This window comes from Furipterus horrens, unplaced genomic scaffold (assembly GCF_987537825.1).
Source record: "Furipterus horrens unplaced genomic scaffold, mFurHor1.1.pri manual_scaffold_3, whole genome shotgun sequence".
In the NCBI taxonomy this organism is placed as follows: Eukaryota; Metazoa; Chordata; class Mammalia; order Chiroptera; family Furipteridae; genus Furipterus; species Furipterus horrens.
In genome coordinates this window covers 25910946-25923461 of record NW_028327173.1, presented here as the reverse complement: position 1 = coordinate 25923461, position 12516 = coordinate 25910946, and the positions used below count along the sequence as shown (strand labels likewise).

At 49.0% G+C, this 12516-nt stretch overlaps 1 protein-coding gene and 1 pseudogene across 1 annotated transcript in view; both read right to left on the bottom strand.

Annotated features, from left to right (window-relative positions):
* Positions 1-1264, bottom strand: part of MACF1 (microtubule actin crosslinking factor 1) — a 311616-nt gene extending 310352 nt beyond the window's left edge. The window contains exon 1 of the mRNA XM_090269163.1: positions 1155-1264. Within this exon, the coding sequence (XP_090125289.1) occupies positions 1155-1248 (94 nt within the window). The 5' untranslated portion in view covers positions 1249-1264. The remainder of the gene's footprint in view (positions 1-1154) is intronic.
* Positions 1265-8536: 7272 nt separating this feature from the next.
* On the bottom strand, positions 8537-11998 carry LOC150014651 (complex III assembly factor LYRM7 pseudogene; annotated as a pseudogene).
* Between the last annotated feature and the right edge of the window lie 518 nt (positions 11999-12516).

Below are 12516 nucleotides of genomic sequence, written 5' to 3'. Positions count from 1 at the left end.
TCAGTTCCTCTCTCTCTCTCACTCTCTCTCTCTCTCTCTGCATTCCCAGGCAGAGCTTTAATGCCACAAGGGGGGGGGGGGCATTTTACAGCTTCTTCATTAGTTTCCCTTCACTGGGTAGGTGCCGTAAACAAGGATACTTGCCGAAGTCAAAAGGGCTGAAGTTTCCTCCCCTTCAGATGAAAAGAAACTAAGGGCCCCATCACATGGGCCCCGGCTGAAGCAAAGCGGAGAAAGTGCTGCCTATGGAGTTTCTGGGAAAATCTCCACGTCTGTGGAAAGCACAACTGCTACACAAAGCAAAACCCCAGAACTGAAGGTGCAAGATGACGGCGGGGCCCCCAGGGCCACGCACCGCGGGCGCCCACGTCAGGGGCAGCCTCGGCGGTCAGAGCAGCGCCGTCCGTCCGCAGGCCCTCCGGCCGGTCAAAACTTTCTCTGTCCGCACCCCAGGTTCAGAGGAGCCGTTCACTGGCGGCGCTGCTCCGCGAGAGCGCCTCCGGGGACTGAAATCCGAGCTCCAAGATAAATCTTTATTTCTGAGAAAAGGAAGCAACAGACCCCGGCCCCGGGCAGGCTCCAAGCCCCCGGGGCGTGGGGGTGGGGGGAGGCCAGCCACCAAAACTGCACATTCACGGACGCCGGCCCCAAAGACACCGAGGGGGCTCACAGCCTCGGCTGCCACGCGACTGACGGGAGTCTCAGGGAGACAAAAGGGGCGAGGGCTCCTCGGCGGGCACGCAGAGGTCCGAGGAAGACCCGCCGGGGCGCAGGGCGGGTGGATCCCGCCCCCCGCCCCACTCGCCCCCCCCCCGGCCACTCCCCACCGCAGGAGGGCTCCCGAGCCGGCTCCGGGTCTCGCCTCCTTCCAGCTGGGCCAGATAACCGGCAAATAATGTAGCTAGTGCTGTGGGAAGCGCTGTCGTTTGGAGGCGAGGGTTCCAGAGGCTTGCCCCAATTCTATAAATAAAGTGGCCCCAAGAAACAGCAGCTCGGGGGCCGGCCCCAGCGCCGGGGTGGGCGCGACCCCACCCGGCCACCCCACCTGCAGCGGACTCGGAAGGCCACCGCGCGCCGGCTCGCGGGCTCGGGCTCCCGGCCAGTGCCCCGGCCGCATCCCGGCCCGACCCGGCCCGGCCCGGCCCCCGCCGCACCTTTGTAACGCTCCAGCACATCCTCGTACGCCTGCACGAACTCCTTCTCCTGGCTGCGGTTGGCCGGCTGCTGACCCGGCACGTAGCCAGCCATGGCCGCCCGGCGCCGCGCTCTCCCGGGGCCCCGGCCGACGCCGGTTCCAGGCCCGCGCGATCAGGCGGCGGCGGCGGCCCCAGACTCGGCCCTTTGTGCGCCTGGGGGGCGGCGGCGGCGCCCTCGCTCCCTGCTCTCCGCCCGCCTCGCCCGGCCTGGCGGTCCGTCGCGCTCCGCTCCTCAGCCCGCTCGCACCCCGCCGGTCCCGGCTCGCGTTTCCGTCTCCCCACCCCTTAGCTCCGCTCCTCCTTCAGCCCGCCCCGGCGTGGCGGCGGCCGCGGCGGCTCCTCCTGTCAGGAGCGCCCGGCCCTGCCCGTTCCCCGCCCCTCGCTCCGCCGCCTCCGCCGCCTCCACCGCCTCCTCCACCTCCGCCGCCGGCGCGTCCCCCGCCCTCGCGCTGCGGCCAGGCCGCCCACAGGGCCCACCCCCACCCCCGTGGCCGCAGACCTGCGCGCGGCAGGGACGCGGGCCCAGCCGAGGGGGCGGCGGTATTCGGCGGCGTCCGGCCGGGTGGGAGGCCCCACGCGCGTCAGGATGAAAGGCTGGGCGGGCCGCCGCGGCGGGGAGACCCCGGGGCCGACTCCACGGCCGGGGCTGGCGACCCCACTCAGCGCCGACCTCCCCCCGGAGCTGGGACAAAGGCGGGAGCCCCGGGCTGGAGAGCAGCCGGGCTGGGCCTGTGTCGCTGCTGCAGAAGGACCTGGAGGAACAAGGGAAGGGAGAGAGGGAGCAGAAGACCTAGGGGCTCAGATCCCGGGGCCGGCCGCGGTCCGAGTGAGGCCGGGGCGAGACCCGACGGGCTGCCGCGGGAGGCCGAAGGCAACCCTGGGCCCACAAAGAATCCCAGGGACAAAGGGGCTTCCAGGAACGGAAGAAACCGAATTCGCAACGAGTGGGCAGGCCGGGCACCACGAAGCCAGCCAGGCCAAGGAGGAGCCGCCAGAGGCCGAGAAACGGCCGTTGAGGAAGGCATGAAAACTGGATTCTGACGGCACGGGGGGGGGGGTGACAAAGAGGAGCCACCAGCAGGATCATTATACTGTGACAGCCATTGAAACAGACGTAGCTCAAAAGCGAGAAATGTGGGAACCTGACACTGAACCAGGACTGTTCACGAACAAAGAAAGGGATTCTGGGGCCTCGACTGGTCAGGGAAGAAAGAGGGAAGCCAAGCCGGTGGTCAGGGGACAGGCGAGTGAAGAAAAGCTGATAAATACGGATGGGGTTTATTTGGGACCATTTTGAGGAGGTGGTTCCCAACATCCTCTGGTCCCCCATTCAGCTGTGGATCCCTCAGCCCAGCACTCACAGGCATTCTGTAGGCAGCGCTGGGTCCAAGAGCTGTGAATGAGAAACTGGGGGAAACGCAGTGATGTTTTCCCCCCCAGCTACGGCAAGCCAGCGATCATCCTCCCCAGCTTCACTAAGTCTGTTACCGTGATTTCTCAGAGGGTGGAGAGGTGGTGGTGGGTGAAAGGTTAGACTGGCTAATCTTACAACAGCAGCATATCAGCAAGTAAAGGGAAGAATTCATGGAACATGGAGCAGCCAAAATTGGGACTTGGGCTTCCTTCCATTCTAGTTCCCATTCTCAAGATTTTTAAAGAGCAGCTTCTTACTCCTGGGGCCAAGGCCTGCATCTTTGTATGCTGTGACAAGTGCCAAGGATTCAGTCAATGCTCAGCACATTAACCACAGGAAGAAGAAATTATGCTTTACACTAATAGGCGCACACTGGTGGCTTCCTCATCACACCATGATCAGAAAGCATGAGCAAGTCATTAATCATATCTTTTTCCATCAAGTTTTGCTGGCCCGCCCAAGGTCCAGGCATAGAGATCACACAGGAGAGGGCCTGCAAGAGGCAGACAGGGAGGGTCTCAGACAAATGCTCATTTCCTTCCAGGTTAATTCTTTTATGCTTAAAAAAAGCTAATTCACAGTTTGGTGTCGACTGCTAATGAGTTTGGTTTTAGAAAAGGAGGTGAATAAACTTGAAGCTTCCTTTTTTTTTTTTTTTTAATAAAGAAAAGGCTTTTAGTAGAAAATGCAGGATGAAGGAGTTGGTGGTAGATGGCATAAGCACATTTTTCATAAACAGCAGAAAAGATAGAAATGCTAACTCTGGGGAATCTTGACTGTATCCGTGCTGAGTCATCTGCATTTCCCATATTATTTTATACCAGTAGGCTAAGAAGGCCCAGACACAAGCACACATACATACGCCTCCACCCTCACCCCCAAACAGACCTCTATTCCTCATTGTCATCACAGTAATAGAAAAGCCTCCCCATCCCCTCCTGGGGCTGCTACAAGTGCCACTTTGTGAGCAGATCCTTCAAGAATTGTGACTGACACTCCCCAGAGGTGAGGAAAGACAACGACAAAGAAAGGAAAGCGGCAAAGAAGGGAAAGCTAGTCTGTTCTGGGAATCTGAGAGGTTTGGCGGGGAGAAGGCAAAGGGGTTGAGATTCCTATTAAGAAACTGAGTGATCAAGGAAGAAAGTTCTGGTTTGCATTGTGGCTAGGGGACTTCTCAGACTCAAGCAGCTTTCTTGACAAGATTTGCATTTAAATACTCCCATGAGGTTTTGAAGTAATGAATTCTCCTAATGAATGGAAAGGGGGAAGCCCACATGTTTGGCTGATGTTCCTATTTTATACAGAGAACATTTTACAAGGATAAAGGAACAAAGCAGCTTCTGGTGGAATGGGAAGAAGGAAGCCTGTGAAGGGGAGGTTTTCAATTTTTTCCAAGGAACAGTCTAAATTTATAGCCTGACCACCCAACTGGGACAGCTCTGAGGCTTGCTTCTTATGGTCTATGATCTTCCTCTGCTCCTGACGGTGAGACTGCTGTTGCATTTCTAAGGAGGCTGCAAAGTTGGGGTGGGGGGGCGGAACAGACGGGGCCGGGGGTGGGGGTGGGGGGGTTGTTGCAGAAGAAGGCAGGATGTACTCAGAAGGGCATCTAGTGGAGGGAAAACATAATACAAGTAAATAAAGCCCTATTTTTCCATGCTGTCCTCGCCGACTTAATCCTTTTCAAGTGTCCCTCTCCCTAAGGCCCAGCCACTGTCAATTTCTCTCCACTCCTCAAATTCAAACTCCCACCCCTCTGCTGACATTCCCACAGGGAAGCTTGCCTTGGTCTCCTCCCCACCACCACACCCCAGATTAGTAGGTTCTCCTGCCCCCTCTGCACCCCTTTCGTAATATCCATTCGCCCCTGAAGTTATCATCAGCTTCCTGGGGGCTAGAGATGTCTGTCTTGTTCACCACAGGATTCTTAGCAACTAGTAAATCACCTGGCACATATAGGACACTCATTAAATATATTTCAAATTTTTATTAAATGCATGAATGAGTGAATCAGATGACCCTAAAACACTCAGCTGCCTGTGGCTTCTAACTAGCTAGAAGGCTAGGGTATTTAAGAAGAAAGTAGGTATGCTTCTCTCTGACAGCATCTTTTATCTATGCCTGGCATTCCAAGTCCTTCACACTTTGGACATCTACCTTCCTTTATAAGCTTACTTCTCATGATACTCTTATATGCAACTTCTCCTACAATCAAACTCTGAGCCTTTGCCTGGAATGTACTCCGCTCCCCAATTCCACTTACTTAAATCCCACCCATCTTCAAAGCGTACCCTATAGGATTTGAAGTTATTTTTAATCAACCCAAGTAGAAGTTCTTCTCAAAGTCCAAACACATTTTTGTTCCCCTATTCCTGGAGCAACAGATATTGTGGGTGTCTGTATCTCTGCCTCCTTAAATTCCAGGTTCACTAGTTTTCTGAATTACAAACATCCATTTCATCTTTTTTTTTTATCATAGAGCTTAACACAATGCTTTGCACATAGTAGATGTTTAATAAGTATTTGCTGAAGGCATGAATGCCTCACTGAGGACACATGTGGGGGTGGGGCAGGGGGGACGTATGCTAGATCTATGATTCAAGACAACCAAGACTAGTCCGAGCTGGGTAGCTCAGTTGGTTAGGGAATTGTCCTGATGGTGCATTAAGGTTGTGGGTTTGCTCCACGGTCAGAATCAACAAATGAATGTATAAATAAATGGAACAACAAGTTGATGTTTCTCTCTACATATCTAATTTTTTTTTAAAAGACAGTTAAGAATACAAGTCAGTGGCCACCAGAACTGAGGGCACTTCATGTGCAAAGACGAAAGAAAGAAGTGCAAAATTATCTCTCCTGCCAATGCTCCTTCTCCAACCTCTAGAAGGTTTACTCCCAGCATTTATTACTTCTTCAGCTTGGCTCATGCTGCATTATTTTACATGTATTAATTGATGCTTTATAAATAAATTATTTGCTAGTAGGGGGTGTGTGTGTGTGTGTGTGTGTGTGTGTGTGTGTGTGTGTTCTCTTTGTTGCTCCTTGCAAGGATAAGCTGTCTCCTGTGCCTTTTATATTTCCCAATAGTAGCTGGAGCCAGATACTGAAGGGGCTGCCCCAAGCCCTATCCTTTGGCCAACTCTTGGAAGAAAATCCTCTAGTTCTAGTCTCCAGAGACCTGTGTCCAAGCCCAGCCCCACCAGCCTTGAAGACTCCAGCTCTGGCCACACCAACCAAAGCTCCCTTTCAGCCCAGCTGCTGGAAACCTTAAGTTTTGCCTCAAGTTCCCAAATCTGCTCTAGAGTAGGAAGCCTTTGTCCATTATTGTGCTGCCCTCTTCTGTTGAGAAAGTGCAACATCACTAATTTAAGAGGCCGGGATGGTGCCAGCCACCCAGGAAGACACGATCCCTGCCACCCTGCAGCCCAGCACCCTGTCACCATAGCAACCCTCAACATGGTTACTCAGCCATTTGGGTTACCATAGCAACTGGCCAAGTCTCTCCACCTTAGCCACTCCCAAAGCCTTCTCCCCTGGCTGGTGAGAGCCAATGCCAAAGAATCTCCAATCCTTACTGGGGGGAATGAGCACAGGCTGGACCCCTGATAGGCAGCTGTCTCAAGAGGGCGTGGAATGCCTCACCAGCCGGGGCTTCCAAGGCACAGTGGAGATAATAGGTGTTAAGGCACTCCGTGAACCTTGAAGTGCTACACAGATGTTAGCTATTATTAAACTACTGTTCCTTGTAACGGGGGAGGCAGTGGGTTGCTCTAGGCAGAGCTAGTGCCATTCCCAGCTCGGTCCCTTACTGGCTGGGAGACCTTGAGCAAAAATTCTCTGAGTTTTTGTTTCCTCTACTGTAGCATATCTGAACCCTAAAGTTGTTTTGAGGATTAGGCCAATTAAACTATGTAAGATGCTCAGCACAAAGCCTGGCAATTGGAACATAATAACAGAAAAGGTACTGGCCCCTCTGCCTTCTCCCAGCCTCTCTATGAATGTATCCATTCTACCTTCTCTTAGGAAAGAATCAGGCTAAAGTGAATCCTGCTCAGCTCACTCAACCCCACCCAATCTCCCTTCCTGCTCTGGTGCAGGAAAGGGTCTCCGCCTGTGTGGAGCTTCTGAGGTTCCCACCAAACAGGGTTGCAGGCAGTCTGCACTCCTTGGGGAACTGGGGGTGTTCCCCAAATTAGGAGGTGTGGTTCCTTACCTAGGAAGCTCCCCTCGACTTAAAATAACATCTCCCCATCCAATACTACCTCAGGATAGAAACCTCTGCAGGGGTGGTGACAGGCAGTCTGGAAACTGAGCACAAATCCCAGAGAAGCTTTAGAGAGTGGTGGCTGCAGCTCTCAAGATCAGAGTTGTGTGGACAGTTCAGTGCAGGCCTGGGGGACAGGTCCCTCTCATAAGAACAGAATTTTTCTCTCTATGATCTTAAAGACCTCAATCCTATTGCATCTCAACTTCAATCTCTGGAGACTGAATCCTCGAAATCCATTTCCAGAGTACTGTCCTCAATCACTCTGGCAGGGTGACAATTCAAATTCAGGATCTAACCTAGCTCTGACCCTGCGTTCTGGGGGTAGGGCATGAATGTCAAAGCTGGAAGGACCAGAACACTGAAAGGGCACACTACTCCTGGGGCCCTGGTGTTTGGGAGCGGCGGAACTCTTCATGATGCTTCTGGGAAATGGGTCAAGTGTGACTGATTCCATCTTTTTTTTTTTTAGTATACAGAAATATATATGTATTTAATTTTTATGTAGGTATAATTTCCATATACATAATAAGAAATATACATGGGAGGTGAAAAGTTATATATCAAATCTTTTGACATGTATAATCCATTTCACAGACTACTAACTAATCTGTTCAAAAGTATTAGGAAGCATTAAGGGCAGTCTCTGGTTTAATGTTAAGTGTACTACATCTAAATAATTTTGATAATGTTTTGATTTCCTAAAATTATTTTTAAGTATAAATTTTATATCCAGTATGGATATACCAATATGTTTGCCAAAAAACAAAGCATTGAGGATCTTGTAAAAACTAAGAACCCTGTGTCATCATCACTGAATGGGAGAACTGATAGAGAATGAGAGAAAAACAGAGTTGTAAAGATACTCAAAAGAGAAACAAGAAGAGTATTAAATACAAGTTTATAGTTCCTACCATTAGATGGTAGAATGCCAAGCAGTTTTGTAATATTCCAATCTCCTCTGGGATGGGGCATGTGGAAGAAGAAAAGCCATTTAAGTTTTACTGCTTAAAATGAAGAGGATGCAGCTATATATTACATTTTCACAACAGAGTCTAGCTGTGATCTAAGTACAGCTAATTCTATGAAGGTTACATTATATAATTTGACTAAAGGCCACTATTTCTTTTAAAAATTAAGATTTCTTTATTCCACAGTGATCTTAGGTGATTTTGATATTTTTATCATTTATCTCCAGAAAACTGATTTAAAAAGTGTCTTTATAGGAACACGGAGATACTCTCTATTCCAAAAAGAAACTGTGTTATTTGTTAGCTACAAAAATAATTTCAGTGCTTTAGGAAACAAAGGCTACCTTCTCCAGAGAGTTGGCACACACTGTGATATTTCAACCAGTTTATTGTGTTTTATACTAAACATCACTTTAATGCAATAATTTTAAACTTATAGTTTCATTTCACATGGGAAGAAAGTCCATCAATTTGTCAAAACATTTCATTCTCAATTATGGTAAGACCAAAATACTCATCAAAGAGAGTAAATATGACAGACCTCCCTAAGCATTTATTTCACTTTATAAAGTTTGATTTTCAATGAAAATGAAATGTCTTATCTTATGTTCTTTAGAAATACTTAGTTATGGCCTGCAGTTTTCAGCAATGTCCTTTTAATGGGAAATTTAATTATAAAACTAGCTTTAATTCAGTCATTTTCGATATGCCAGTTCAGAATAACTGCATTTTCAGGACTTGTGCCACAATTACATATTTTAAAATTAAAAATCGAAGACTTGATTTCATCCTCGAACATTAATTGCTTCTGAGTTGGTGCATCACAATACGGCACATTATCCATAAGAAGGTCTTTCCTAGGGACCAGTTTCAGTGTATTGTGGTCTGTGTGAATACCTTATATAACAGATGTTCTGAGTAACAGTTCCACATCAAAACCTATTTTTATTAGCTCTTTTATTTTCTTAGGAGAAGTTTCACTTCTATTACTTCTAAATTTTTCATTTATCTTTATTCTGGCTGCTTCTAATGCTCTGGTATCATTTTTAAGAACTTCTTGTCTGGTCCTGTGCAATGTTTTAAAGAGCTGTAAAACCTCTCCAGCGGTCTAGTTGCCCCCCCCCCCCCGGCGTCTAATTCCATTCTTCAGATATGACTAGCAAGCCGATAAATCAATAGATTTTTGATTACTAGGGAAATGTGGTATACTAATTTAAAAGTTTAGGAAGTGAAAGTATGTGACTACTGGAACCTCTGTTTATGTAACTGGGGAGGCAGAAGTGGGGTGTGTGAATCAAATAGGATTGGCTATGAATTAATAATTCTTGAATCCAGGTGAAGGAGGTTCATGATACTATTCTCACCCCTTTAGTATCTGTTTGAAATGTTCTGAAGAATGCAGGGGATTTGGAATTAGGCCAACAGGAGTCACAGCAATGAACAACTGCAAAGGGCATTTGCACACGTTGTGTTTCAGGGGGCGCCTTTGCACAGTCAGCAGTGCTGACTCCAGCTCCACTCTGCTTACTGTACGGCCTCAGACAAGTTCCTTAATTTTTCTGTAAAACAGGGAGAATAGCAACTATCTCCCAGGGTTTGTGAGGATTAAATGATATATGTAAAATGGCTGGCACAAATCTAGGGCTCAATACACAGTAGCTTTTCCAGCTATTATTTATGAGGCAACCCCAGCTGGCATCAGCTCTCAGGAGCTCCTGGACTGAGTCCAGAGTTCAACTCCCAAAACCACCGTCTGGATTCTTTAATTCTTAACTCCCACCAGCTATTCTCCCTTCATTTCCCTTCCTTCCTTTCTACTGAGGCCAAAGAAAGGAGAGCAAGAATAGAAAGAAGCCAACAGGGACATGCCCTCTCTTTCCAGGTTGTCCTGGTAAATTCCTGTTTGTTTTCCAACTCCCAGTCAGGTGCTATCATTGCTCTAAGCAGAAGTGGGGGTAGGAGTAGGGGAAGCTCTTCTCCGCAGAACTTCCTCATAACTCTTTGGGCTGGACATGTATGCAGCTCAAACAGTACTCTAGCCACCTTCAAAGGCAGAAGCTGGGTTTTACAGCCCAGGCTAAGCCTTGCACAAAGCAGTCCTAGGAATTTTAGTTAAATGAGCGAATACATGATCAATAAATGAGCAAAGGGATGAATCAACACATTTGTCAATTAGTAAACAAGTGTATAAGTGAATGAATGATATTAATGATAATAGCTAATATGAACCGAAGGCTAACTGCAGGGCAGGCACTGGGCCAAGCACCTCACTTCCACAATCTAATTTAATCCACCCTTGATCCCCTACTTTAACCATGAGGAACCACAGCTCACTGAAGTTACTAACTTCGCAGAGTCACTCAAATGGCAAATGATGGAACTGGGACTTCCAATGACTCCCCAAGTCATCACCTTCAGTGAATGAATGGAAGAGTGAGCAAGCAAGTAAATGAATAAAGGAGGGAATAAAGAGGGAAGGACATAGCCAAAGAGACACACACCCTAAGGTTCCAGGCAGAATCCTCCCCTTGACCACAAGTCAAAAGCCTGGTACCTTCCAGGGCAGGGATGAGTGAGGCCTAACTGAGGACAAAAACTTAAGTCCATAATCCCATAATCACTCTTCTGGTTACAGAGGCTCCCAGACCTTCCCTGCAGCAGCATCCTAAGTCTGCGGTTGCAGGAGATGGGGGTAGATTCCAGCTAAGAGCACCAGTTCTGCTCCTGTAGGAGGGCCAAGGCAGAGCCAGGAAGTTGGCTGGTTCCACCTGAGAGGTGGCAATAGGCAGACCCAGGGCTACACCACAGCAGGTCCTAGCCGCAGCAACTGGCCAGGCTCAGGACAGTACTTGGGTGACGATGGGTTACTAATACGCACACTCAGGTGTGTTCACAGACCCTTCCCCAGGGGAAAGGCTGCTGAAATAAAAGAGAACTGTAGCCCTAGATCCTGTTGCATTGTCAGCTCCTCTGGTGGCATCTAATCTCAAATCCCATAGGACAGAAATAATAGCCTTCTGTAGTTCCCACATTAACCAGTCCTTCCTCCACATTCCTAACCTCAGTCCTTGCCTGCTCCCAAACAGAAAGGTATGAGTCAGACTGCCATTCCAAACCTTTCTCTGCATCAGCTGGGAAGTCACTAGGAAAACACCATGGGACATCTACAGACAGCATAAAGGTAGCACTTTGCAATGCGCAACCACCTTCCCTCATCAGCTGGGGTCCCACAGGGACCCTGAGTCTCAGAGAGAAGGCAGCTTGGCTGTCTTTTTTGCTGCCTGCCCAGAAGTCTGCCCACGTGGTCATTTTCCATCCCTCCAGCTACTGTGACCCAGATTTATTTTCAAAGAGCTAGAGCTGAGCTGGAGCTGAGCTGGAGCTGAGCTGGTGGTGTGTAGCTACAATTCATTCTGCCCCACTTTCCGGAAACTTTCTCCTGCTCGTCTCTCTGCTACTGAAATCAAGCTCCAGGACAGGGCGAGGGACTCTAAGGATACCTCCATGAAGCAGAGAAGCTGGGAAGGAGAGAGCCCCCTCAAGTGCAGAACTCAAATAGCTTCAGGGCAAGGAAGGTTGTCTGCTCAACAGTAAGGGTTTCCAATGGAATTGTTTTTAGAGCCCCACTTCCCACAGCTGTGTTCCCTTCTTCCCACCACGGCTTGGCGAGAAAAAACAAACAAACAAACAAACAAAAAAACACTTCCTTCTGCTCTCTGACAGAACCCTGGAGTGAACAAAAGAAAGGGATGAAACTAAGAGGCCTGGAGCCTCTTCCTCGCTTGCCTGGGAAATTGTTGCCTTCCTGGGGTCTCCACTGCTTCTTCTAGTTACCCAGGGAAGTTACAAAGAATGACACTGCTAAGTGCAGTAACAGACTTTCATTCAAAGATCATTTGAAACAGATGTCCTCATCTTTCTTTTAGAAATAAGGAAACTGAGGCTTGAAAAAGTGAAGCCATTTGCCCAAGTTTTCTTACTCAAGATCCAGTTGTCTCCACGGTACCTGGCACATAGCTGGAGCTAAATCCATTTTTTAAAAAACTGAGTGAATGAATGAATGAGCAGAGAGGTTCCTTCTCACAGCTTCCACCCTAGAGGAGAGCTGCATGGGTACAGAGGAGCAGGCTCTGACCTCTGACCAGACACGCATGCTCAGGGTTATGCACCCCCGAAAGGCCCTTGAGTGACTGCAGCAGCTGCTCTTAGGCTCTGAAAGCAGGAGCACATAGCAGCATCCGAGCTGCATTTCACAGCCCTCACTGAGCCTCCAGATTCTAGAGCCTATGCTCAGAATGAGATCCTCAGGGAAAACCAGGAAGCATACGGTGGGAACTCCTGAATACAGTGAGGTCCAGATCTGGAGGGGGAAACGTACCTGGAAACAATGAACTTTAATATAAGAACAAATGAAAAAAGGGTTGGGTAGAGACACAACTGCCATGTGACTAGAGAAATCAGAGAAGGCTTCCTGGGGGAGGCCACATTGGAGTAGATATTAGGGAATGATGATTCCTCCAGCACCTGCTGAGGGGCTCCTAAGAATTAATCCTACAGACACTTTCTAATTGTTAAGTAGGAGGCCAGTCCTTTGCCCTGAGTCACTGTGCCCCCCCCCTTTCACAATACACACAGGAATGCAATTATTTTCTTCCCTCTGCCCTCTCAGCT